The following is a 25,349-nucleotide window of genomic DNA, read 5'->3' as shown; positions in this document are numbered from 1 at the left end:
TCATTTAATTCATTCATTTAGTTGTAAAAGAAAAAAAGAGAGGAGAATATCGAGGATATCGAGCTCAGTATTGGCTGATTGACTTCCGTGGTCGAGTAGAATCAAGTACGAATTCAATCGAACTCAATTTCAATCGAGCTCAATATTCCGAATGACTTCCGAGGTCGAGTAAAATCGAGTACGATTTCAATCGAACTCAATTTCAATGGAGCTCAGTATTGGCCGATTGAATTCCGTGGTCGAGTAAAATCGATTACGAATTGAATCGAACTCAATTTCAATCGAGCTCAATATTCCGAATGTCTTCCGAGGTCGAGTAGAATCGAGTACGATTTCAATCGAACTCAGTTTCAGTCGAGCTCAATATTGGCCTAATGACTTTCGAGGTCGAGTAGAATCGAGTACGAATTCAATCGAACTCAATTTCAATCGAGATAGTTTTAATACGAGCTCGAATAAAAGTGAGCTCGAAGCATTCGAAGTAACCGTGCTCAGTCTTGATCGAGGTCCACAACGAAGAATGAGCTCGCTTGTAAAGTGGCTGTCATCGAGCTCGGTATTTGGCGAGTACGAGTGAAATGGAGGTCAATTTGTGAAAATCGTGTACAGGTTGTTGTGCGAGCTCGAGAAAGGGAAATCGATCTCGGTTGCCCAGAAAACTAAAATGATCCCATCTTTGTTTCACCAAGTTGCGCCCCGTGGCTCTTGCTACGGATTTCTACTTAATTAGGGGATCACATTTCCATGTTAATTGTACCTGTTCCGTTTGTCTATCAAACGCTTTTTCTCTCTCACATGGTCTCCAATCCGAGCTACATTGTTTTCAAGCCGGATTATTACAGGAGGAATGATGCATTTAATAAAAAAAGTGAGTTCACAGTGCTTGTCATAAGATATAACTCGACTCTAATCCACGCCTTTATTGATCACAATCCTGTGTTCTCAATCAAGTACAAAGATTATTAACACCCACCTTTGAATAAAAAAAATCCGAGATGTTTCGTTTTGGCCTCGCACAAACGCTGATCTCACGAAAGGATCAAAGAGAATAACAAGGGAATCGTATCGGTTCCAATATTCGTCCAAAGCTTATGCATGGAAATATGACTTATGCAAGAATGATATTTGTGCTAATATTGTTTGCAAGCTGTTGCTATGGTCAGGACTGAACGGAGTAGTACGGAGGGTGTTGGTGGGGACTGAAGGGAATGGGTGCGGGACATCAAGTGCTGGGGCTTTCATAGGAAAGGGGCCCTTCCTATCCAAGACGATTTCTTTTTTGGGGGGTTTTTGCGGTGATTACAGACCCACACACCTTCGGATTCGGCTCGTCTGTCCTTGCTTCAATACCGTGGCAAGCCCTTCCGTAACTGCTCATCAAATCGTCATTATATTTGACTTATTCAACTATCTTTCCGGTTTCATTAGCAAAAAATACGTCAATTAAAAAAAAAATTGAAGTGCTCTTAAGAGCTTTTATCGTGATCAATATTTTTATTCATTTGGTCAGACAAACGTTAAATAATCTTTGTAGATTTAGCAACTTTTTTTGGAGACAATGACTCCAGATTATAAAGATATCCAGTTGACTTTTATAAAACGTACTAAAGGAAGTTTTTCACTTGATATGAAAAATCGTAGGGAAAATTATTTACGGCCATAGAGTCAATGAATCTCTTTTTAATTCTTATTTACATCAATTGTGCATCTAAACTAGAAAATAATATGGACAGGACTCTTTCTTCTTTAAAAGAAAATGAAAGAATTTTAAACACTTCTAGAACCATTAAAAGAGTGACACTACTTGATTTTTCCCGCTTGATGTGAAAATATACTCTGCTTCAGGGAAACCGCAAATTATTATCTAGTTTGCGTTAGATTCGAACCTTAGCTAAAAAATATTGGGAGAAAAGCTTTAAACCTGATTAAAATACTGAAAAATATAGAGTATGTGGTTAGCTTGCGTAAGGATTCAAACTCAGCCAAAATATATTGGAAAATTAGTTTTAAAAATAAGTTTTGACGAACGAAAACCATCGAAAAACTGTTTAGTATTTGGCTTGTGTAAGGATACGAACCTCTGCCAAAAAGCATTTCAAAAATATTTTTTAAAAAGTTTAGGCTAAATTGTTCTGGACTCAGCCGAACCGTGACATAATTGATGAATACTATATTGTTCCGATGTCACTTTTGTCTTTGTTCTTTGACAGATGTGATGATCTTTCTTAGTCCAAAGATCCCACACCTTCAATATCCAAAAACCAGGCTCAAATATGTTTGCACTTTATAAAATTGTTTTCGTCTACACTGCAAGTAAATAAATAATTATTTCATAAATATCAGGTTTTGGTTACCACTTGAACCTTCAACTTCATAACTTTCAGCTCAGTTGAGGACTCATTGTGGTACACAATAGGCTCTCAACTAGAATCATCAGTTTCACAATTAAGATATTGATGTCAAACACTGGTTTGGTCGACTACCCTTACTTTGCCAAATTTCCGGACCAAGTTCTCATGGCTTTCACAGAATGTTTCTAGCCTTGTTTGTTCACCATAAACTGTTACTCCATCGTTCATTCGAGAAGAATGTTTGAGTTTCTTTCGGATAATGCTCAAACATTCAAAGAGAGCAGAGCGGTACCTTGAAACCCTCCAGGCGTAGACAAACGGATTCATCACCGAGCTTAGACACAAAAACCTCGAGGCTGCCACATCAACTTTGTAGAAATTTATCGATTTTCGACAAGACTTGCAAGATAAGCGGAGCAGATGTACAGCGATGTACTGAGGCATGTAGGTCATGAAAAATAATCCCAGAATTATAATGATGGTCAAAGTCATTTTGCGCTGTCCCTCTAACACGCGTCTGTTCCTCACGATTGAGTCGCTTCCACTAAGTTGAAGGTCGCGCGATTGTCTCGCGAGAGCACGAAAAACGTTCACGTAAATCAACGTTAGTAACACGGCAGGTAGAGAGGCGAGAGTGTGAGCACGTTGCTAACGCTATCACCCAAACCCCAACGATGAATATCTTGACTCGCTTCACTGTGATGATAATTTTATATTCCCGCGGCTTTTTGATTGCGATATAACAAGCGATTGACATCGCTATTATAGTATATCCGCTAATGAAGACAGAGGTAAAGTAAATAATGTATATAACTACCTTTATGATACCAACATAAGGCATGTGGAGTTGTTCATACCGATATGTGTCTCGTACAGCTACCAGAAGAACACCTAATCCCATCAGTAAATCTGACGCGGTTAAATTTGCGATCAGAAGTGACGAAGGCGAGCGTAGGGACTTGCGCGGATCTTGGTAAATTGTAAACAGCAGAAAGGCATTCGTGAGGATGATGACGGTAGAAAAATTGTATCCTACAACAGTTAAAGTCAACCAGTAATTTGGATCATCGATTACTGACAAATAAAAGTCGTAGCTTGAATCTGAAGCATTTCGGGGAATCATAGCTCGAAGTTTTACACAAACAACGCGAACGGAATGATAACCGTTTCACCTTTCACTTGGGGAGTTTGTAAAAAAGTTTTGATGCGGCAGTTTCTTGCTAGCTTTAACTTGACCGTCACTCAGCGAATAAACCGACAAACTTTGAAATCATTTCCTCTTCAATGCATCATTTCAGCATAAAATGTCGTCATGCAAAGCTCCTTAGAAATGAATAAATCATAGAAACGAGCCAGTCACGAATAGCCTTAGGTAGTTTGCAAGTTCCTTTGTTAGCCTTCCATTCAATGACGTTCTTTCTAAATCCGGCAATGAATGTGACGTCATCAAACTCTTTTTCAGTTCACTTTTTGGAAGAAAAGAACCCGTATAAAGTTAATAATACTTTGGTTATAAGGCTAAATGAGGACAACTGATGCTTGGAGTTGCGTAACTGAAATGGATGGACATGACGAGGAACTGACATCATTGACCTTTTTTCATTAATTCCACGAGAGTTAAATTGTAAAAGGAAAAAGCAATCGTTTAATTTTACTTTAGCTATTACTTGAGGAGGGAAACTGAAACTTAGAGTTGCGTAAAACGGATGGAAAAGATGAGGAAAATCATTGATCTTCGTTCATTAATTCTACGTAAAATATACGATAACAGGACAACCCAAGAATTTTCTATGCTTTCGTAGGGTATGACGAGGAACATCACCCCATTGACCTTCATTCGTTAACAAAATTGACCCAAGCCGTTTCAACGGAAGAACAAGACGAGGAATAATGTTGGCACGGTCTTTGTCCTTTAATTCTCCTTAAGCTACATTGTAAAATGACAGCAAATTCATTTGCAATACATAATGGAGAGGAATGGAGAGGTATTGATTTGAACTTAAGTAAGTGATGTAAAACATCATTAGGATTGTCGTCGCAACCCCTGCCATGTTTACGTTCCAAAGCGAGCTTGTGGTTTCTGGCAGACGTGTTCGTACTTCGGAGAAGTTCTTGGCGTCGGCGCGAAAGAGAACGGAAGCCTTTTACGAAGATAATCACGAGCAGCAAGGCTGGTAGCGAAATGTGAGTGTGCGTATAGATGAGCATGTACGTCTTTTCAGGAATGTTTATCACCGGAAGAAAGCAGATAAGGACTGATACTATCCATATCATGATTATCAACCAGTAAACTCTCTTTCTTGTCATATTTGTCTTGTATCGAAAGGGATTATTGATAGCGTAAAAACAAGCTGTTGACATTGCAACGATGGTAGCGCTACTGCCAAAGAGTGTTGCACCTAGAATGCATGATGCCATAGTTCCCACAATTGACGGTAATGGTGCCACTTGTTGCAAAGATCGATAGACATCTCTCAACGCCACTATGGGGATTACACACAGCCCCACAAGCAAATCCGCCGAGCTTAAAGTCGCCATCAACAACCCTGGCGGAGTTCGAAGCAATCTCAAAGGATTGTACCAAATCGTAACTAGCAATATGGAATTGGCGAACGCAGTCACAGCTGATAAGGCGAAATCAATGACAGCTAAAGTCATCCAGTACTCTGGCTCATTTATGATCCATAGGTAGATGTCAGAATGGAGACGACTTGTGGAGTTTTCCCAGCTCATAGTCAACGCCACATCGAGATAAAGAACAAATCATGTCAAGCTCCCATAATTTTTTCTTTTTTATGAGTGTACCAATATTAACTGCTTTATGGCCGAAATCATATTTACAAGGATCATTGTCCACAAATAAATTTTAAGAGGTAACAAAAGCGCGCCCTTGAATCCTTAAGTTAAAAGTTTATTTTTTTAAAACTGTGCAGTAGATCTCAATTTAGATTGGAAGTATGAAAAAAAGTATCTTCCCATGCAAAAACTTCATTGGAAAGTTTTCTTCTAGAAAGGACTACGCATGTAGCAAAGCGACGGAAAGAATATTACATCCCTGCACCAAACATACGATAAAAGAGATTCTCGTTAAAGCCAATACCGTATGATATTATGACAGTTATGACCGTATGATATTATGACTTTCAATAGTTCATACAATGAGCTACAAACCACTCAAAAGATATCGTTTCATCTTTTATTGAATAAAGCATGACACTAAATATGTGTGAGTAAACCTATGTACAACCTATGTAGTTGCGGCTTGTAGAAATGGTATGTCTTATTAAAATTCACAATTCCTAGAATATAAACAATAGAAGACATGAGCATGTTTTTGTGTTCAATGATCAATGACACGATCGATATACGTTTTAAGCAGATCAATGCTAGGTTCATTCTCTGATCTTTCAGTGTAAATCCGCATATATCCTGCTTCGTGTCTTGAAAGATGACTTAATAATCGTCTGGTATCATCACTAGTTGGGTGTAAATCCAGGGTGATATATCCAAAAGGACGTTGATTTGCTTGAAAAAGCACTTGCATAATGTCCTGCCATGTCATCGGTAAGGCTTCTAATAATACATTTTTAGTATTGAGGATGAAGAATCCCTCTCAATCCATGAAGAAATTGTCTTTGGAAGTCTTCTGGACATGTCAGCTCTTTAACAAAGCTACTTGATTGCTGTTAAAATTTGAATGGGAGGTGGTAGAGCTTCGTATTCAGTTCTTGGGTTCTAAAAACTGCTCGATACTGTTTGCAATGTTACTATTTAGTGGTTTGACAGGTGTAGGTCTATCTGTACCCGAAAAGTAAAAACAAGGCTGTTTTGAGCCTACAGTTGTGATACCAACAACTCTTGATCTATCTCAGTTTAGTAAGGGCAGGTTTCTGCCGAGGAAAAGCCGTTTTTTCGGGTGATCTGTCCTACAAGAACCTAGGCACTATAGTTTGCCAACAGGTTGCATATTCAAATCATGCATATTTTTCCAACCAAGAAAGTTCTTTTTATAAAATTTCCTACCCATATATTATGAGCAACTAAGAAGTTAACAGTGAGAAAAGATGTCAAAAGTTATGGGCTAAACGAATTGATCCGCAGGATTACAGAAGATTGAGAGAACCTGTTGGTGGAAATCCTGTAACAATTTTTGCGATAGCCGGACATTTATCCTATTTGAGACCATGATGATACTTCAAATATGCAATCAGCAAAGAAACTAGTAACTCTTATCCCATAAATGAGCCAGTTACTTCGTTTGTGTAACTCAACACAAGGAAAGACACATTGTTTGCCCAGATTTTATTCAATAATCTGTAAATATTCCAATGAATTACTTGTCAAAATACATGTCATTAGATACATGCCATGTGGTTTTTTGTCCACATCGGTTTTGACTCCTTGCAACGTTCAAACCTCGAGGACTCTTGCTACAGCATGTTCTTCAAGTTTAAACGCCAGTCCTTCCTTATCAAGATTGGTTCTGGTAAGACGAAGATCCACAAAATGGCTCGGTGGCATCTGAACTGGCTTGTTGGCCCTGAAGAGTAAAAGATCAAGGATAACTCATGACGTTCCGTCCTAAAATATGAGGTATAAAAGTAAAAGAACTTGATTTATCGTCTAGTTCCAAGGTCTTAAAAGCCTTAGTAACCTCGGAGATCCAGATAGTTTCCATCAGTGTAAGTTAACATCGTGATGGAATCGTAAGCGAACAAACTAGAGCCTCAGTTTCCTCTGTAACTATGGAGTGTAGTTGCTAAAGCAGTGATTGCAAAATGAGATGGTAAAATCTCGACGGTGACTTAAACCGTTCAGCAAAACTGCTTCTGCTTATAATTTGTGCTATTACCACAAGACAATCATTTTCCAATTTCAATTATCGCACTACCGTTACTGGAATTCTTCTTTCCAAAAGTAATGTCCGTTTATCTTTGAAGTTTGAGCCTTACTGAAACAGGCGAAATAAAAATAATCCTCCTGACCATTGAGCCTAAAGAATTAAATTCGTATTTCTCACAGCTAGCAGCTACATTCTTCCATATGGAGATGCAGAGAAAATTTATTGTCACGTTTGATAACTTTTCCAATTCTCATTATAACGTAGTTAAAAAAAATACTTTTTCAGGGGCTCAGGAAAGTCCACGAAGAATGAGTTAGATACATGTTAATCTATGTACACTTATAATTACCTGTAATTGTTTTCATATCGGCATTTCAGAGTTTTGCCTCCTTCAACCATCAGGTACATGATAGTGTCTCCCTTGATTATTCCATCACAAGGAGTCATTTTCTCTGAGGTTGGTTCCCAGCCAAGAGTCCTTTTCTGCATGACGGGACCGTCAATGGGAAAGTTGCCTCCTTGAAAATTGGTCTTGTGCATAAGGGTGTTGCCTTTGAGGCTGTCCAAGTAGAAAGTATTTCAGAACACAGAATGGGTAATACATAACGAACAACTGCGGCTGAAAAGTCTTTAGTTCTTTTAACGTGGAAGAAAGGTTTAAATAGGAATGAGACTGAAGCAAAAAGAAGAGTAAACAAGAGTAGGGCTGAAAGAAACGAACATAGTCAAGGATAAGGGAATAAACACGGAATGCCAAATCTCCAGGCTGAAAAATTAAGGTTTACTTTTGAAAACTAAGGTTTTCCTTACTCCTTCAAGGAAACAAAATAACTTACCTGTTTACGCAATTTACTGCAGTTTTGGTTTAATCTTCGGTGATGCAATTTAGAAACATGAAAATCAGTCATAAATGGTCACTTTCTCGCGTCGCGATCAAATCTTTGTGCAATGATTCAAAATATGTGAGAAAGTTTAAGTGACTGGTAAAAATATCAGAGACTCCATAAAATCGACGATATCTTAAGAGTTTTTTGGCGCTTTATAAATTATTGATATTAATTGTAGAACAGTTAATGATTATTTGGAGGAGGATCTTTCTCCGTTGCTTTCGTTCTTTCATCATTAATAAAAATAAAATGCGTAGAGCTCGACAGCGAAATCAACACAAGCATATGAGAAACGTTCCCTTTTTTATCAAAGACCTATGTGCAGTCTGCCAGTTAGAAAGCTGATAACCAGTTAATTGATAAGGAAATGCTCACCTCATTTGCACAGTGGCCGTGGCACACCCTCCATCTTCAAATGTTATTTTTCTGTCGTATTTTAGACCTTCGGGAAATGCCAGCTTGAAATAGTCAGGTATATCAGCAGGGTACTTCATAAAACACTTGAATCCATACTTCAAGGTCGGTGCCACTAAGTCAAAGGCAAATGGAAGGGGTCCGCCTTTTGTAACACGGAATGTTCCTGCTTGCTTGCCTCTGAAATATTCAGATGGAGAGGGTTTTTGTCATGGTATTACTTTAAAAGCGAAATCGCCGCAACTACACTTGATTTATTTGTTTAATTTCATCACGAGCGATTTCTTTACAATGACTTCTAATTAAAGAACATTGTTAATTTTAAGTGTAGGAATTGACTATGAAGAAAACTGAATTACGTCACAGAGCCCTGATGTATCTACCTTTTTGAGGCAACCAGATGTCACAAATGGGCGTAAGAAACATAGTTGACATAATCAAATTCTCATCCATTCGAAGTCTGCAAGATGTGGTTTATTTTTCAAGTTTGCGTTGGTAACAAATGAGTTAGCAGGTTTTCCCCGATTATCTGACTAGCACTGAGTTTACTCAAAAGGAGAATTTATATGCAGGTCGTTATCTCGCATGAACTTACTCGTAAGGTTTTCCAGTGCCTTCTCCTTCGATGTTAAATGCATGACCATTAATGCTTCCTTCCATAAGCCAGGTCATCTTCATGGTATCGGCTAAGGCCTTAATATTGGAAAGAAAAAAACAACAAATAACTGTTTTGGAGCTGAAGCTCAACATTCCTGTGTTTCAAGCTTTACGACAGAAAACTTTACATGATGTTTTCAAAGTTACATAACATGGCACATTTGTCAACTTTATGGTATCGGCGATAAACTGGCTATACACTGAGAAAAAATGTGTAAAACTTTATCGAATCGAAACTGCCTATAACACAGAACTCTCCGTGCCTGTGATTATCTTTGCCGCAAGTTTATCAGGTATAACATTATCATACATTGAAACAAACAGTCTACGGACCAAATTGAATTGAAAAAAGAAAAGGTAATAATGACTGAGTTGCAATTTACTTACTTGCTTTGAATGAGACATCTTGAGGTCTTTCTTTCCTGAGGCTCAAACGTTTCCAACAAGTGGCGGTTAGATTCGGCGAGTCTGTCTAGCAGGTCAGAAGCTGACTGATGTCTGACTACCACCTTTCGCCAAATTTATAGCAATCTCCCGCCTCATATTATGTAACTACGCCGCATAAAATGCAATGTTACGTAACTATCGACGCTTTAGTTGAAAGAGTGTGCTACTTGTAGATCCTACTACAAGAAGTTACCGGCTCTCAACCCACGTTATGTAACTACGCAGCATATTATGCAATCAACAACAAACATATGAAACATATGTGTGAACTGCGGTTATGAGACGTATATGAGAACGATCCTTCGCAGTAAAGCACTATTTGAGCAATAGTGAAAATCAGACCTGAAAAAAATTTCAGGCCTGTACGGGATTCGAACCACTGACCTCTGCGATACTAGTGCAGCGCTCTACCAATTGAGCTAACAAGCCAACTGGGAGCCAAATTAACAAGCCAAATTAATTTGATGGCCTGCTCCCAGTTGGCTTGTTAGCTCAATTGGTAGAGCGCTGCACTAGTATCGCAGAGGTCAGTGGTTCGAATCCCGTACAGGCCTGAAATTTTTTTCAGGTCTGATTTTCACTATTGCTCAAATAGTGCTTTACTGCGAAGGATCGTTCTCATATACGTCTCATAACCGCAGTTCACACATATGTTTCATATGTTTGTTGTTGTTTGATTTATCATCTACGGGTTTATATCGAATTAATTTGATGGCCTGCTCCCAGTTGGCTTGTTAGCTCAATTGGTAGAGCGCTGCACTAGTATCGCAGAGGTCAGTGGTTCGAATCCCGTACAGGCCTGAAATTTTTTTCAGGTCTGATTTTCACTATTGCTCAAATAGTGCTTTACTGCGAAGGATCGTCCTCATATACATATTATGCAATGTTATGCAACTATCGACGCTTTAGTTGAAAAAGTGTGCTACCTGTAAATACTACTATAAGAATTTGCCGCGTCTCAACCCACGTTATGTCACTACGCAGTATATAACACGTGAACCTAACTGATGTCTAACCTGCACCTTTCGCGTTACGTAACTACGCAGTATATGTAACAGGTGAAGCTCACTGATGTCTAACCTGTACCTTTCGCTAGATTTATAGTACCACAAACGTGATCACTTAAGCAGAAAAAACGCAATTGATTTCTTTTCTGGGTACCGAACATTGGGCGCAACTTAAAACTACTGGAAATGCACTGCACCCACCTTAGCTCAAGGTCAATCGCAAACTCGTGCATGACAGATTTATATTAATAGCACAGCTTTAATCCAGTTTAGAATCAATTCCTCCTTCATCTTTTGTCTGGGCTCCGTCTTATCGGTATCGCACAGTCAGATAAATTCTATTTTGGTCTCTTAATTTGGGTCCAATATGCGCAACCTAAACCTAATGGAAATGCATTGCTCGTACAGAAAAACGACTCTTGCTTCAGCACCCCACGTTATGTTATTACGACGTAAATATCGACGCTTTAGTTAAAACAGTCTGCTACATGCATGTCGTGCTACAAGAATTTACCGGCTCTCAACCCACATTACGTAACAAAGCAACATATAATGTAAATGTCATTTACATATCGGCGCTGCAGTTTTAAAAAATGTAGCTACATGTATGATGTATCGATAACAATCGATAAAAACCACTTTACTGTTAATATCGAAAAATACTGAGGTCCTGTAAACAAACTTTTAGATACCACTTTTCAGTCACAGCTGATTAGGCGAAATCAATGACAGCTTAAGTCATCCAGTACTCTGGCTCATTTATGATCCATAGGTAGATGTCAGAACGGAGACGACTTGTGGAGTTTTACCAGCTCATAGTGAACGCCACATCGAGATAAAGAACAAATCATGTCAAGCTCCCATAATTTTTTCTTTTTTATGAGTGTACCAATATTAACTGCTTTATGCCCGAAATCATATTTACAAGGATCGTTGCCCACGAATAAATTTGAAGAGGTAACAAAAGCGCGCCCTTGAATCCTTAAATTAAAAGTTTATTTTTTTAAAACTGTGCAGTAGATCTTAATTTAGACTGGAAGTATGAAAAAAAGTATCTTCCCATGCAAAAACTTCATTGGAAAGTTTTCTTCTCGAAAGGACTACGCATGTAGCAAAGCGACGGAAAGAATATTACATCCCTGTACCAAACATATATACGATAAAAGAGATTCTCGTTAAAGCCAATACCGTATGATATTATAACAGTTATGACCGTATGATATTATGACTTTCAATAGTTCATACAATGAGCTACAAACCACTCAAAAGATATCGTTTCATCTTTTATTTAATAAAGCATGACACTAAATGTGTGTGAGTAAACCTATATGCAACCTATGTAGTTGCGGCTTGAAGAAATGGTATGTCTTATTAATATAAACAATTGAAGACATGAGCATGTTTTTGTGTTCAATGATCAATGACACGATCGATATACGTTTTAAGTAGATCAATGCTAGGTTCATTATCTGATCTTTCATTATAAATCTGCATACATCCTGCTTCGTGTCTTAAAAGATGACTTAACAATCGTCTGGTATCATCACTAGCTGAGGGTAAATCCAGGGTGATATATCCAAAAGGACGTTGAGTTGCTTGAGAATGCAGTCGCATAATATCCTGCTATGTCATCGGAAAGGCTTCTAGTAATACATTTTTAGTATTGAGGATGAGGAATCCCTCTGAATCCATGGAGAAATTGTCTTTGGAAGTCTTCTGGATATGTCAGCTCTTCAACAAAGCTACTTGACTGCTGTTGAAATTTAAATGAGAGGTGGTAGGGCTTCGTATTCAGTGTCTTGGGTTCTAAACACTGCTCGATACTGTTTGCAATATTACTATTTAGTGGTTTGACAGGTGTAGGTCTATCTGTACCCGAAAAGTAAAAACAAGGCTGTTTTGAGCCTACAGTTGTGATACCAACAACTCTTGATCTATTTCAGCTTAGTAAGGGCAGGTTTCTGCCGTAGAAAAGCTGTTTTTTTTGGTGATCTGTCTCACAAGAACCTCGGCATAGAGTTTGCTAACAGGTTGCAAATTCAAATCATGCATATTTTTCCCACCAAGAAAGTTCTTTTTATAAAATTTCCTACCCATGTATCATGTGCAACTAAGAAGTTAACAGTGAGAAAAAATGTCAAAAGTTATGGGCTAAACGAATTGATCCGCAGGATTACAGAAGATTGAGAAAACCTGTTGGTGGAAATTCTGTAATAGTTTTTGCGATAGCCGGACATTTAGCCTATTTGAGACCACGATGGTACTTCAAATATGTAATCAGCAAAGAAACTAGTAACTCTTATCCCATGATTGACCCAGTTATTTTGTTTGTGTAACTCAACACAAGGAAAGACACATTTTTTCCCAGATTTTATTCAATAATCTGTGAATATTCCAATGAATTACTTGTCAAAATACATGTCATTAGATACATGCCATGTGGTTTTTTTGTCCACATCGGTTTTGACTCCTTGCAACGTTCAAACCTCGAGGACTCTTGCAACAGCATGCTCTTCAAGTTTAAACGCCAGTCCTTCGTTATCAAGATTGGTTCTGGTAAGACGAAGATCCACAAAATGGCTCGGTGGCATCTGAACTGGCTTGTTGGCCCTGAAGAGTAAAAGATCAAGGATAACTCATGACGTTCCGTCCTAAAATATGAGGTATAAAAGTAAAAGAACTTGATTTATCGTCTAATTCCAAGGTCTTAAAAGCCTTACTAGTAACCTCGGAGATCCAGATAGTTTCCATCAGTGTAAGTTAACATCGTAATGGAATCGTAAGCGAACAAACTGGAGCCTCAGTTTTCTCTGTAACTATGAAGTGTAGTTGCTAAAGCAGTGATTGCAAAATTAGATGGCAAAATCTCGACGGTGACTTAAACCGTTCTGCAAAACTGCTTCAACTTATAATTAGTGCTATTACCACAAGACAATCATTTTCCAATTTCAATTATCGCACTACCGTTACTGGAATTCTTCTTTCCAAAAGTAATGTCCGTTTATCTTTGCAGTATGGACCTTACTAAAACAGGCGAAATAAAAATAATCCTCTTGACCATTGAGCCTCAAGAATTAAATTCGTACTTCTCACAGCTAGCAGCTACATTCTTCCATATGGAGATGCAGAGAAAATTTATTGTCACGTTTGATAAATTTTCCAATTCTCATTATAACGTAGTTAAAAAAAAATACTTTTTAAGGGGCTCAGGAAAGTCCACGAAGAATGAGTTAGATACATGTTAATCTATGTACACATATAATTACCTGTAATTGTTTTCATATCGGCATTTCAGAGTTTTGCCTCCTTCAACCATCAGGTACATGATAGTGTCTCCCTTGATTATTCCATCACAAGGAGTCATTTTCTCTGAGGTTGGTTCCCAGCCAAGAGTCCTTTTCTGCATGACGGGACCGTCAATGGGAAAGTTGCCTCCTTGAAAATTGGTCTTGTGCATAAGGGTGTTGCCTTTGAGGCTGTCCAAGTAGAAAGTATTTCAGAACACAGAATAGGTAATACATAACGAACAACTGCGGCTGAAAAGTCTTTAGTTCTTTTAACGTGGAAGAAAGGTTGAAAAAGGAATGAGACTGAAGCAAAAAGAGTAAACAAGAGTAGGGCTTAAAGAAACGAACATAATCAAGGATAAGGGAATAAACACGGAATGCCAAATCTCCAAGCTGAAAAATTAAGGTTTACTTTTGAAAACTAAGGTTTGCCTTATTCCTTTAAGGAAACAAAATAACTTACCTGTTTACGCAATTTACTGCAGTTTTGGTTTAATCTTCGGTGATGTAATTTAGAAACATGAAAATCAGTCATAAATGTTCACTTTCTCGCGTCGCGATCAAATCTTTGTGCAATGATGCAAAATATGTGAGAAAGTTGAAGTGACTGGTAAAAATATCAAAGACTCCATAAAATAGAAGATATCTTAAGAGTTTTGTGGCGTTTTATAAATTATTGATATTAATTGTAGAACAGTTAATGATTATTTGGAGGAGGATCTTTCTCCGATGCTTTCGTTCTTTCATCATTAATAAAAATAAAATGCGTAGAGCCCGACAGCGAAATCAACACAAGCAGATGAGAAACGTTCCCTTTTTTATCAGAGACTTCTGTGCAGTCTGCCAGTTAGAAAGCTGATAACCAGTTAATTGATAAGGAAATGCTCACCTCATTTGCACAGTGGCCGTGGCACACCCTCCATCTTCAAATGTTATTTTTCTGTCGTATTTTAGACCTTCGGGAAATGCCAGCTTGAAATAGTCAGGTATATCAGCAGGGTACTTCATAAAACACTTGAATCCATACTTCAAGGTCGGTGCCACTAAGTCAAAGGCAAATGGAAGGGGTCCGCCCTTCGTAACACGGAATGTCCCTGCTTGCTTGCCTCTGAAATATTCAGATATAGAGGGTTTTTGTCATGGTATTACTTTAAAAGCGAAATCGCCGCAACTACACTTGATTTATTTGTTTAATTTCATCACGAAAGATTTCTTTACAATGACTTCTGAATAAAGAACATTGTTAATTTTAAGTGTAGGAATTGACTATGAAGAAAACTGAATTACGTTACAGAGCCCTGATGTATCTACCTTTTTGAGGGAACCAGATGTCACAAATGGGCACAAGAAACATAGTTGACATAATCAAATTCTCGTCCATTCGAAGTCTGCAAGATGTGGTTTATTTTTCAAGTTTGCGTTGGTAGCAAATGAGTTAGCAGGTTTTCCCCGATTATCTGACTAGCACTGAGTTTACTCAAAAGGAGAATTTATATGCAGGTCGTTATCTCGCATAAACTTACTCGTAAGGTTTTCCAGTGCCTTCCCCTTCGATGGTAAATGCATGACCATTTATGCTTCCTTCCATAAGCCAGGTCATCTTCATGGTATGGGCTAAGGCCTTAATATTGGAAAGAAAAAAACAACAAATAACTGTTTTGGAGCTGAAGCTCAACATTCCTTTACGCCAGAAAACTTTACATGATGTTTTCAAAGTTACATAACATGGCACATTTGTCACCTTAATGGTATCGGCGATAAACTGGCTATATACTGAGAAAAAATGTGTAAAACTTTATCGAGTCGAAACTGCCTATAACACAGAACTCTCCGAGGCTGTGATTATCTTTTCCGAAAGTTTATTAGGTGTAACATTATCATACATTGAAACAAACAGTCTACGGACCAATGGACCGTTATGACACCGAAGACGGGTGACAATCCGTTTCAATATTTCCGAACCTTTTGCTTTGGAGCTGAGATTCAATTGACGTTTCAATGTTTTAGCAAGTTAAGCCTGAAATAGTTCACAAGTTGTTTTGGAATCACATGGTGTGGTGTGACAGAAAGGTTGAACACTTGATTGAATTGAAAAAAGAAAAGGTAATAATGACTGAGTTGCAATTTGCTTACTTGCTTTGAATGAGACATCTTGAGGTCTTTCTTTCCTGAGGCTCAAACGTTTCCAACAAGTGGCGGTTCGATTCGGCGGGTCTGTCTAGCAGGTCAGAAGCTGACTGATGTCTGACTACCACCTTTCACCAAATTTATAGCAATCTCCCGCCTCATATTATTTAACTACGCCGCATAAAATGCAATGTTACGTAACTATCGACGCTTTAGTTGAAAAAGTGTGCTACTTGTAGATCCTGCTACAACAATTTACCGGCTCTCAACCCACGTTATGTAACCACGCAGAATATTATGCAATGTTATGCAATTATCGACGCTTTAGTTGAAAAAGTGTGCTACCTGTAAATACTACTACAAGAATTAATCGCGTCTCAACCCACGTTATGTCACTACGCAGTATATAACACGTGAACCTAACTGATGTCTAACCTGCACCTTTCGCGTTACATAACTACGCAGTATATGTAACAGGTGAAGCTCACTGATGTCTAACCTGTACCTTTCGCCAGATTTATAGTACCACAAACGTGATCACTTAAGCAGAAAAAACGCAATTGATTTCTTTTCTGGGTACCGAACATTGGGCGCAACTTAAAACTACTGGAAATGCACTGCACCCACCTTAGCTCAAGGTCAATCTCAAAATTGTGCATTACAGATTTCCGTTAATAGTACAGCTGTAATCCAGTTTAGAATCAATTCGTCTTTCATCTCTTGTCTGGGCTCCGCAAGGTCTTATCGGTATCGCACAGTCAGATAAATTCTATTTTGGTGTCTTAATTTGGGTGCAATATGCGTAACCTAAACCTAATGGAAATGCATCGCTCGCACAGAAAAACGACTCTTGCTTCAGCACCCCACGTTATGTTATTACTCAGCATATTATGCAATGTTACGTAAATATCGAAGCTTTAGTTAAAAAGTCTGCTACATGGATGTCGTGCTACAAGAGTTTACCAGCTCTCAACCCACATTACGTAACAAAGCAACATATAATGTAAATGTGATATCGATATAAATATCGATATAAATATCGACGATATAAATATCGACGATATAAATATCGACGATATAAATATCGACGATATCAATATCGACGATATCAATATCGACGATATAAATATCGATATAAATATCGACGATATAAATATCGTTGATATAAATATCGACGCTGCAGTTTTAAAAAATGTAGCTTTATGTATGATGTATCGATAACAATCGATAAAAACCACTTTACTATTAATATCGAAAAACACTGAAGTACTATAAACAAACGTTTGGATACCACTTTTCAGTCACAGCTCATTAGGCGAAATCAATGACAGCTAAAGTCATCCACATTACCAGAAATCCAAAACATTTCGTTCAGGCTGTACTTCAGGTCTGCGGTGTATTCAAAGTTCTACAGAGCATGCCCAGATATGTTAGATTGCATAACAATATGGCGCGATCGTCGCGAGGCACAGATCGTGTGGATTATGTTGCGTTAAATAATCTTTCTTCTGCGGACTTTGAAACAGCTTCAAAAGGCAAAAGGAAATATAAACCTGGGGCAAAATTATATGAAGTGGAGAGGCTTATCAGCAAGCGGAAATCCTCGAATAAAAAGGTGCGACTGAATTCAAATGGAGCTTAGTAATTTATTGGGTTCATTGTTTTACCCCAAGGGCTAAAATAGCTGTCTTATTTCAATTTTATGCAGGATGAAGAGTATCTAGTAAAGTGGAAAGATTGGCCGGCTTGGACAAGCTCTTGGGAGCCTTCTACCCGCTTGTCTAATGAATTAATCAGGTCAAATGAATTTTGCAGTAGGCGAAATTGAATAATTCATTGGTTAACTTTTTACAGTGGCCTTAGAAAGAATAATTCTAATTGTTTTCTCTCTAAACTATATCTGACAGGGGTTACCCTTATCCAAAGATCAGCGCTGAACGACTAGAGAAGGCTGCTGTTGTTTTTACTGAGGCAATATTAGGCATTCTTAAAAGCGAGGCTGTGAAAGCCACCTACTCAGCAGAAATTCCAGTTGATCATGATATCCTCAGATATATATTTAGAGGTCGTGGAACCTTGTCAGGGGATGGGATTTCAATGGTATATGAAATCACTGATTTTAGTAGGTTTTCCCTTCCCTCTTATTGGTACTATTATTTGAATGAGCTTGGGCAAGGTATTGCTGTAAGTTTCCACCTTAAATTAAAACCGGTGCTTAACTTCATCTTTTCTAATGGTAAACTTAAACAGGCACCCATGTCTCCAGTTGAAAATGTTATTATTACAGTGAATAGGAGGGCATGCGATAGATTTACTATTTAATCCAATGTAAAAATAAACAATAATGAACACTATTATTGTTATTACTATTTTTAAATGAAGTTTTTTTTACATCTGGCAACATACGAAACAGAACTGTAGCAATGAAACGATGAATTAATTTTTTCAAGTCTGGAATGAAAATAATTTAAATATAATTATGATATAACATATTGTCAACTAAATATAGACATAGTGTTCATTATGCTTGTATGAAAATGTCTCAGTACATTTTATTTTACTCATTTCGTCAAACCTGTTTTTTTAATGTGGAGGGGGCTGGGGTCAGCTATTATCCTGAATTAATTTCATAGATTGCTGGCTGGCTTCAACAAATTACTTATGCCAGAGTTGTACAGAAGTGAAACAGCCATTTCTATAATAATTTGAAAGTAATGTTCAAGAAGAAATTCGGGTTAAAATGGTTTTAATGCGGTTTAATTCTAGATTTCTTTGTATCATCATAGATAATAATAATAATAATTATTATCACTATTCATTGCCATGGAAAGAAATTGAGAATCAAAGTAGCTGAAAACCATTTTAACCAGAATTTCTCTGCTACATTTACATTGGTAATGGTAAAGGCTCACTGTTAATTTTTCAGAAAATAACTTGAATACATCTGTATCTTACAACTGTTTCTATTCCTATTGAATTACAGTCAAATGGCTTGTTTAATCTAAGTTCTTTGCATAAATTATGCTGACTGATTCACTGGGTCTTTTTTAGCACCTCAATTAACTCACATTTTTTAAATTTTGCTAGCCCCTTTACTTGAATGTTCTTTGTTCTGATCCTCTTATGGAGTTGAGCCATGCTAAGTTTATTGAGATCTTCCCCATTGTGATCCAAAGCTGCACTAGAAGGGCCTGGTTCTTGGTCAGATGGTTCCACAAAAGTTACTTGTGATCGTTTCCTCTTTTTTCTTGATTGAACAATGCCTTCATTCCAGTAGCAATCCTGTTTCTTTTCATATTTTTGCTTCTCTCTCTCATGGCCTTGCAATGAGAGTTGTCGGAATTCCAGAGGTAGAACATCTCTAGCAGCATCCCACTTATTAGACTTCTGAAATAAAGTTCTTTTTGCATCATCATTATTTTTTTCTACACCTTGCCCTGTGAACTGCTTAATTGATGAAAATGTTTTGATGACAAGTGGCACATGGTAGGCTAGTGAATGCATGTAAGGTGTGACTCTGTCCTTTCCATATTTTATCCTTTTGTTAGCAAGTGAACAAAACAGATCTATGAATTTCTTCCCCCTTTCTGAGACCTCAAGGTACTGTTCAGCATTTGTGTTGTAATCATTTATGATTTTGTAGAGATTGTTGAAGTCAGACCACAGCTGAATTACAACATCTTTCGTTTCAGGGAAGAGGATATCTTTTTGTTGCAGTTGTGCTGGCAGAAATTCCATAAGCTTTTTTTTATCTGATCCAATTAAACTTGTCCAGTCATAAGATCCACTTCCTTTCCCATCTGCATTCTTCTTTTCCCAGATAGAGAAAGGAATTCCAATATTATTTATAGCCTTGACAAGGGACTCTAAGTACACACCTTTCTTCTCTCCCCTTCCCTTTCTGAGGTCACCATTGCTGTCCCTTTCCATGACTTCAGTCATTAAGTTTTCAAGTAGGTGGTCTGTTATTCTCATCATCAGGTGGAGTTCATCCAAAATGACATGGTCTAGTTCAATATTTAAAAGGGGCTGATTTATAACAGAAAATTTCCGAAGGAGTAGCATAGATTTAATATTAGACAGTCCTTTTCATTTCTGTAGAGAGGTAGTGCTCGATTGGTTTTTCAGTGTTCCATCTATCCAACTTGTGAATAAGGCACCAAAGACAAGCATAAGTAGATGTGGCACCACTAAGACCCATGGCCATGAGAAGAAACTTATAATCTCCTCCCAGAAACATTTCAATTTTCACTTCTTTCCCATCAACCTCAATTGAGCCAGCTTCCAAAGTAGTGTTGATTTCATTGATGGCTGATCTGAAAGAGTTTACCATGGTGTCATACTTTTCTGGGCCATTGACAATTGCTATGGTTCTGTTGCCTTTGGAGAACATCACCTTTTCACCAGTTTGAAGAAGACAGAAGGAGAGGATCATGAAATTAGTGTTCCTGGACATTTTTGCCCCATCACCACTGATCTTGACTTTCACAGGTTCATTTAGGTCATAATGTGGATTATTTTTTAAAAGTTCTCTCATATGTTCAATCTGTCTCAGAGAAAGATATCTGGGCACCTGGGTACTGGCCTGGAACAGGTTGAATTGTGCAAATCTTGTTAAGTTCATTTCGCTTTTGTTTGACTAAATAAGACTTTGGGAGCTCATCACACATCATTGTAAGTTCGTGATAAAGTTCATCACTTGCACAGAATTTATTTAAGAGAAAGAGGACTTGTTCCAGTTTTTCATCTTCCTCATCTGTAATGCTGGTTGGTGTGGGTGTGGGTACGGTAGACTTTTCACTGTTAAAATGAAGCGTATATTGTGTGCCATGTTTGGCATCCGCACCTTTGAGGCAACTCAATTCCAATCCATATGACTTCATGAACCAGAGTGCCACTTCTGCTCTACTTTTTAGTTCTTTTAGTTGCCTGGACCTCTGCCTTTGGCAAAGATCACCCAGCTTCTTCCCAGTGCACCCTACCTCCTCCAGCCTCGCCTCGAGCTTATTTATATGCTGAAACAACTCATCGTTTTGTCCTCTTAATTGAGCTATTTCCTCATCTTTTTCCTTCAGGTGTTCGTCCGTTTCTTTCATGGCTTCATTCATTTCTCTCACTAGTTCTTTCTTTTGATCTTCCAGGTCTTCAATTTTTTCCTTCCACTCCTGAATCTCTTATCTTGAGCCCATAAGTTCTTCTTCAACACCTTTGAGTGATACAAGTTCAGGTTCAAAAATGCTAACTTTAAGACTTCTTTGATCGAGTTGATTCCTGTACGTGATTCGAACCACTGACCTAGGTTTTGATTTTTTTCAGGTCTGATTTTCGCTATTGCTTAAATAGTGCTAACTACTGCGAGGATCGTGCATCATACGTATCTAATACCGCAGTACAAAATATATGAGCTTCATATATTTCATTGTATCTCATTTATCACTTTCACGGGTTTATTACGAATCAACTTAACGGCCTGCTCCCAGTTGGCTTGTTAGCTCAATTGGTAGAGCGCTGCACTAGTATCGCAGAGGTCAGTGGTTCGAATCCCGTACAGGCCTGATTTTTTTCAGGTCTGATTTTCGCTATTGCTTAAATAGCGCTATCTACTGCGAGGATCGTGCATCATACGTATCTAATACCGCAGTACAAAATATATGAACTTCATATATTTCAATGTATCTCATTAATGTACTTGTTATGCCGGCGTATGTGAAGGACAGCCGGAATATTCTCTCTGCGAACATCGGATGGACATGACGAGGAAAATCATTGACCTTCGTTCGTTAATTCTACGTAAAGTATACGATAACAGGACAACCCAAGAATTTTCTATGCTTTCGTAGGGTATAACGAGGAACATCACTCCATTGACCTTCATTCGTTAACAAAATTGACCCAAGCCGTTTCAACGGAAGAACAAGACGAGGAATAATGTTGGCCCGGTCTTTGTCCTTTAATTCTCCTTAAGCTACATTGTAAAATGACAGCAAATGCATTTTCAAGACATAATGGCGAGGAATGGGCAAGGTATTGATTTGAACTTCGTTTGCTAATTCCACTTTAAGTTATGAAGGAAACCATCATTAGCTTAATTTTCTTTGGAGGAAAATAATTAAAACTGCTTTCATCCCATTTTCGCTTGATTCATGGAATATTTTGGTCAAAATAGGCTAAGTTCCACTTAAAAGTTATAATGAAACGACAAAGCAGAAACCTGATAGACGTTTAAAAATATTTTGTTATCGGTTGGCTGTAGGTTTGGTCACGTACTGGACAAAAAAAAAAGAGTTCGTGTTCCTCCGAATGGATGGACTTCCGGAGAAAAAAAAGTGCATTCAATTTGTCGCGTGAAATCAGGTAACCGACTCAATGAAGCGCAACGTCACAATATTTATTTGTTTTTTATGTTTGTTTGTTTTTTTACCTTTTTTTTTTAAATAACCTACATGTTATCAATTGCTGATGACATATTGAAAAAACAATCCTTCAAGGGTGAAAATGATATAACGCTTCGAAAAGTTATTTAATTTGTCATTAATATGAAGCGTTGCAGAGAAGTCAATTTGTTCCGAGCCCAATATACATGCATGCTAATTCAAAGACTTATACACCGCTATCGCAGAAGTCATGGGTTCGAATCCCGTACAGGCCCGAATTTTTTTCAGGCCTCATTTTCACTTCTACTTAAGTAGTCTGCGAAGATCACTCGCATACTAATTTCTTAAACCGCAGTTCACATACGGTATGATTTTCATATATTCACAAACGTAGACCACAATTAATTGTTTTATTGTTAACGTTTGAAATAAACAAGCTTTTGTTTGGCCTGCTGCTGTTTTGGCTGCTCAACATCACAGTTATTTGCCTAATGGGAGTTCCATTGTGGCATTTCTTTCACAACTTGACTACATTTCAGACTCCTGAAAAACGCTCCAAAGATGAAGAACGGTTTTCAAATTTTCTCGGAATCTCAAAGGAACTTTCTCAGAAAACTCTTTTCATAATTTTAAAGGAGTTTTTTCCTCATAGTTTAATGTCAGTTTATTAAATAAAAGTCTGCTTCTTTCCAGTATTTTTGACATTTTCCCGTTCATGTGATTTCCTATATTAAATCCTTCTGTTCTAGTCCAGTGAGTTTCCAACGAAGAGAACACCTGACATAGCAAAGAAGTAACGTGACAATACCAAAACACGTTATCCAAAACTCTAACATTATCGCATAACAAACGCGCGTCCAGTTTGTCTTCTGTTTATGTCACTTGTTCCTTATTTGTTCAATAAAGAAAAATGAGTCAAGTCGCTAACAGCGAGCCAAACTTTAGTTTATCTCGGATAGCTTTCCAGCAGCTTGCCAAAGGTCGGCGATATCTCGGCATTCTCCAAGCGTAAACGAATGGATTGGCTGCTGAATTGAAAAATATAAAGCGTGAGGTAATGACGCTGATTTTATGAAATACTATTGAATCTTCGCTGATCTGGCAAGGGCTGCAGAAGTTTTCCAGATGAAAAATTATAAACTGTGGAAGGTAAGTGATGTAAAACATCATTAGGATTGTCGTCACAACCCCTGCCATGTTCCGTTTAGAGGGGGGTGAATAGGTCTACGGATCGGCGGATTTGGTAAATATTTTATCCCGGATTCTGGATTCAAAGCGAAATTTCAACGGATCTGCGGATCCTATGATCACAGCGGATCGCGGTTTTATCCAGTTTCTGGGCCCGGATTTTGGATTTTGGTTGTTAGGAAGTTCGGATCGTGGATCTCAACGTTCCCCCGGAAATTTCCTGTGCCGGATGTCACGCAGTGGAGAAAATGACTAACAATAGTGACGCACTTCAGCGTGACGGTTCCGTGATGGCCGTGACGAAAGTTACCTCCCACCCGCGTGGGCCCTCTCATCTTTCAGATCTTTGGTCAAGGGTCAAATCATCATGAAAGCGTGGGCACATGTCACTACCGAGACCGGTTTCATTCAGTTGTGACCAGTTGTCGATTGTCTACTTTGTGTTGCAGGACTTGTAGTGTATAATGATGTAAGTAATGGTCAGTGTTATGGAGTTGAAAACGATAGAATGCGTTGCATTCTTTTACAACGAAGGAGCCAAAGGCGATGACTTCATACAAAAAAATAAATTTCGCTGCCAAGTAGATTCCGTCACAACGAAAAGTCTAGTGAAGCTCCGAAACCATGTGCGGTAAGTTTTCTCATTCATTGCAATGATTAACGAATTGATAGCAGGCAAATCAGTGGCAAATAATTAATAGAAAGAGGTCTCTCTTTTTATTTCCTGTCTTAGTTAGTGAATTTGCTGCATTGGACTCGACAGCTAAAGAGCTTGGTATAGGCGAGAATATTGCTGTCAAACTTAATAGGGGTTCTCGTATATCTGGACGCCAGGAAAGATACACCATTGATACTGACAAACAGTTGGAACTTGAAATTCCCTCGATATTAAATGGCGTTGATAAGCTGTTAAGTAAGTACCAGTACATTTATATATATATATTTATAAATATCATGAAATTGTGGCTCCTTAGGAAGAAGCTAGTTTCTCACTGAAATGTCTGTTGATCTCGGCTCGAATTTCCTGCTGTGCGTTCAGTGATACATACTTTACACGATGGCTTAACATATCATACTAATTGCCTTAATTATGTACTTTCATTGTAGTCATTATTCACCCAGTTAAGTTGTTGTTTGGTAAGAAAGTTCCCACAATCGTCATTGGCGCCAAAAGTAACGAAAGGATCGGTCGTGCATCAGCTAACATTCCACAGAAGTCACAGAAAGTACCATCTAAAGTTCTTTCGGATGAACAAGTTCAACAACTAAATGAAGGTAAGTGGTCTATCTCTATCTCTATCTCGTTTTGTTTTGCTATATAACAAATCACTTAATGACTGGTCCCTTGGGGAACAGTGAATTTTGTTTCCCTCGAAACTCAATGTTTCCCTCGACTTCGTCTCGGGAAACATTGAGATTCTCGGGAAACAAAATTGACTGTTCCCCTCGGGACCAGTCATTAAGTGTTTATTGATTTGCAGAGCTTCATAAACTTGAAGGAAGCAAAGTTGTCGTTTCCTCGCCAAAAACGACTGTAAAGCACAAAGGGCAAATAATTGCATGGCCATATCACGTAAAATGTGGCATATGTGGAGTGGAAAGGCAAGTTCATGTTGACCGAAAACATGCCGGAATCCTAAAAAAGTTTAGAGCAGGTATGGGTATTGAACATGAGCACTTCTATATGAATGGTATTCTCACATTTTGATGTTGCCAATAGTCTGGCTTTTAGACTATGGCAAACAATGATATAAACTTTCTTTGTTT

The 25,349-nt window shown here is 38.1% G+C and overlaps 3 protein-coding genes and 3 pseudogenes across 3 annotated transcripts; 1 reads left to right on the top strand and 5 right to left on the bottom strand.

Moving 5' to 3' along the window:
• Positions 1 to 1,664: 1,664 nt before the first annotated feature.
• LOC148743570 (uncharacterized) lies at positions 1,665 to 4,123 on the bottom strand (annotated as a pseudogene).
• Positions 4,124 to 4,273: 150 nt separating this feature from the next.
• Positions 4,274 to 5,335, bottom strand: LOC148743569 (alpha-2A adrenergic receptor-like; annotated as a pseudogene).
• Positions 5,336 to 6,638: 1,303 nt separating this feature from the next.
• On the bottom strand, positions 6,639 to 9,779 carry LOC148743568 (GFP-like fluorescent chromoprotein amFP486). The gene is made up of 5 exons (XM_088727684.1): positions 9,540 to 9,779; positions 9,091 to 9,188; positions 8,457 to 8,675; positions 7,544 to 7,753; positions 6,639 to 6,891 (listed from the first exon to the last, which is right to left on the bottom strand). Exons 1-5 carry the CDS (start codon positions 9,555 to 9,557, stop codon positions 6,762 to 6,764), a joined length of 675 nt encoding a protein of 224 aa, XP_088583810.1. The 5' UTR covers positions 9,558 to 9,779; the 3' UTR covers positions 6,639 to 6,761.
• Positions 9,780 to 12,961: 3,182 nt separating this feature from the next.
• Positions 12,962 to 16,388, bottom strand: LOC148743567 (GFP-like fluorescent chromoprotein amFP486). The gene is made up of 5 exons (XM_088727672.1): positions 16,027 to 16,388; positions 15,417 to 15,514; positions 14,783 to 15,001; positions 13,873 to 14,082; positions 12,962 to 13,216 (listed from the first exon to the last, which is right to left on the bottom strand). The coding sequence occupies exons 1-5, from the start codon at positions 16,042 to 16,044 to the stop codon at positions 13,087 to 13,089; spliced, it is 675 nt and encodes a 224-aa protein (XP_088583798.1). The 5' UTR covers positions 16,045 to 16,388; the 3' UTR covers positions 12,962 to 13,086.
• An 893-nt stretch (positions 16,389 to 17,281) lies between these two features.
• LOC148743566 (uncharacterized) lies at positions 17,282 to 19,050 on the top strand. Its single transcript, XM_088727661.1, has 3 exons — positions 17,282 to 17,635; positions 17,729 to 17,817; positions 17,928 to 19,050. Exons 1-3 carry the CDS (start codon positions 17,345 to 17,347, stop codon positions 18,340 to 18,342), a joined length of 795 nt encoding a protein of 264 aa, XP_088583787.1. The 5' UTR covers positions 17,282 to 17,344; the 3' UTR covers positions 18,343 to 19,050.
• A 4,241-nt stretch (positions 19,051 to 23,291) lies between these two features.
• The window catches only part of LOC148743565 (adenosine receptor A1-like), a 7,098-nt pseudogene continuing 5,040 nt past the window's right edge, over positions 23,292 to 25,349 (bottom strand).

The sequence above is a fragment of the Stylophora pistillata genome, chromosome 1 (assembly GCF_964205215.1).
Source record: "Stylophora pistillata chromosome 1, jaStyPist1.2, whole genome shotgun sequence".
Lineage (NCBI taxonomy): Eukaryota > Metazoa > Cnidaria > Anthozoa > Scleractinia > Pocilloporidae > Stylophora > Stylophora pistillata.
Note: the sequence above shows the minus strand (reverse complement) of the source record. Positions and strands in the feature narration are given on the sequence as shown.

Excerpts from the sequence above, each read along its gene's own strand:
- LOC148743568 (XM_088727684.1), bottom strand. Across the intron at positions 8,676-9,090 it reads GGCACTGGAAAACCTTACGA|AGGCAAGCAAGCAGGAACAT; the intron begins GTAAGTTCATGC and ends TGAATATTTCAG. Across the intron at positions 6,892-7,543 it reads CGATATGAAAACAATTACAG|GGCCAACAAGCCAGTTCAGA; the intron begins GTAATTATAAGT and ends TTTACTCTTCAG.
- LOC148743567 (XM_088727672.1), bottom strand. Across the intron at positions 14,083-14,782 it reads ACGGCCACTGTGCAAATGAG|CCTCAAAGGCAACACCCTTA; the intron begins GTGAGCATTTCC and ends CTACTTGGACAG. Across the intron at positions 13,217-13,872 it reads CGATATGAAAACAATTACAG|GGCCAACAAGCCAGTTCAGA; the intron begins GTAATTATATGT and ends TTTACTCTTCAG.
- LOC148743566 (XM_088727661.1), top strand. The coding sequence starts at position 17,345 with ATGACAGCTAAAGTCATCCACATTACCAGAAATCCAAAACATTTCGTT. Across the intron at positions 17,636-17,728 it reads GGAAATCCTCGAATAAAAAG|GATGAAGAGTATCTAGTAAA; the intron begins GTGCGACTGAAT and ends AATTTTATGCAG. Across the intron at positions 17,818-17,927 it reads TTGTCTAATGAATTAATCAG|GGGTTACCCTTATCCAAAGA; the intron begins GTCAAATGAATT and ends TATATCTGACAG.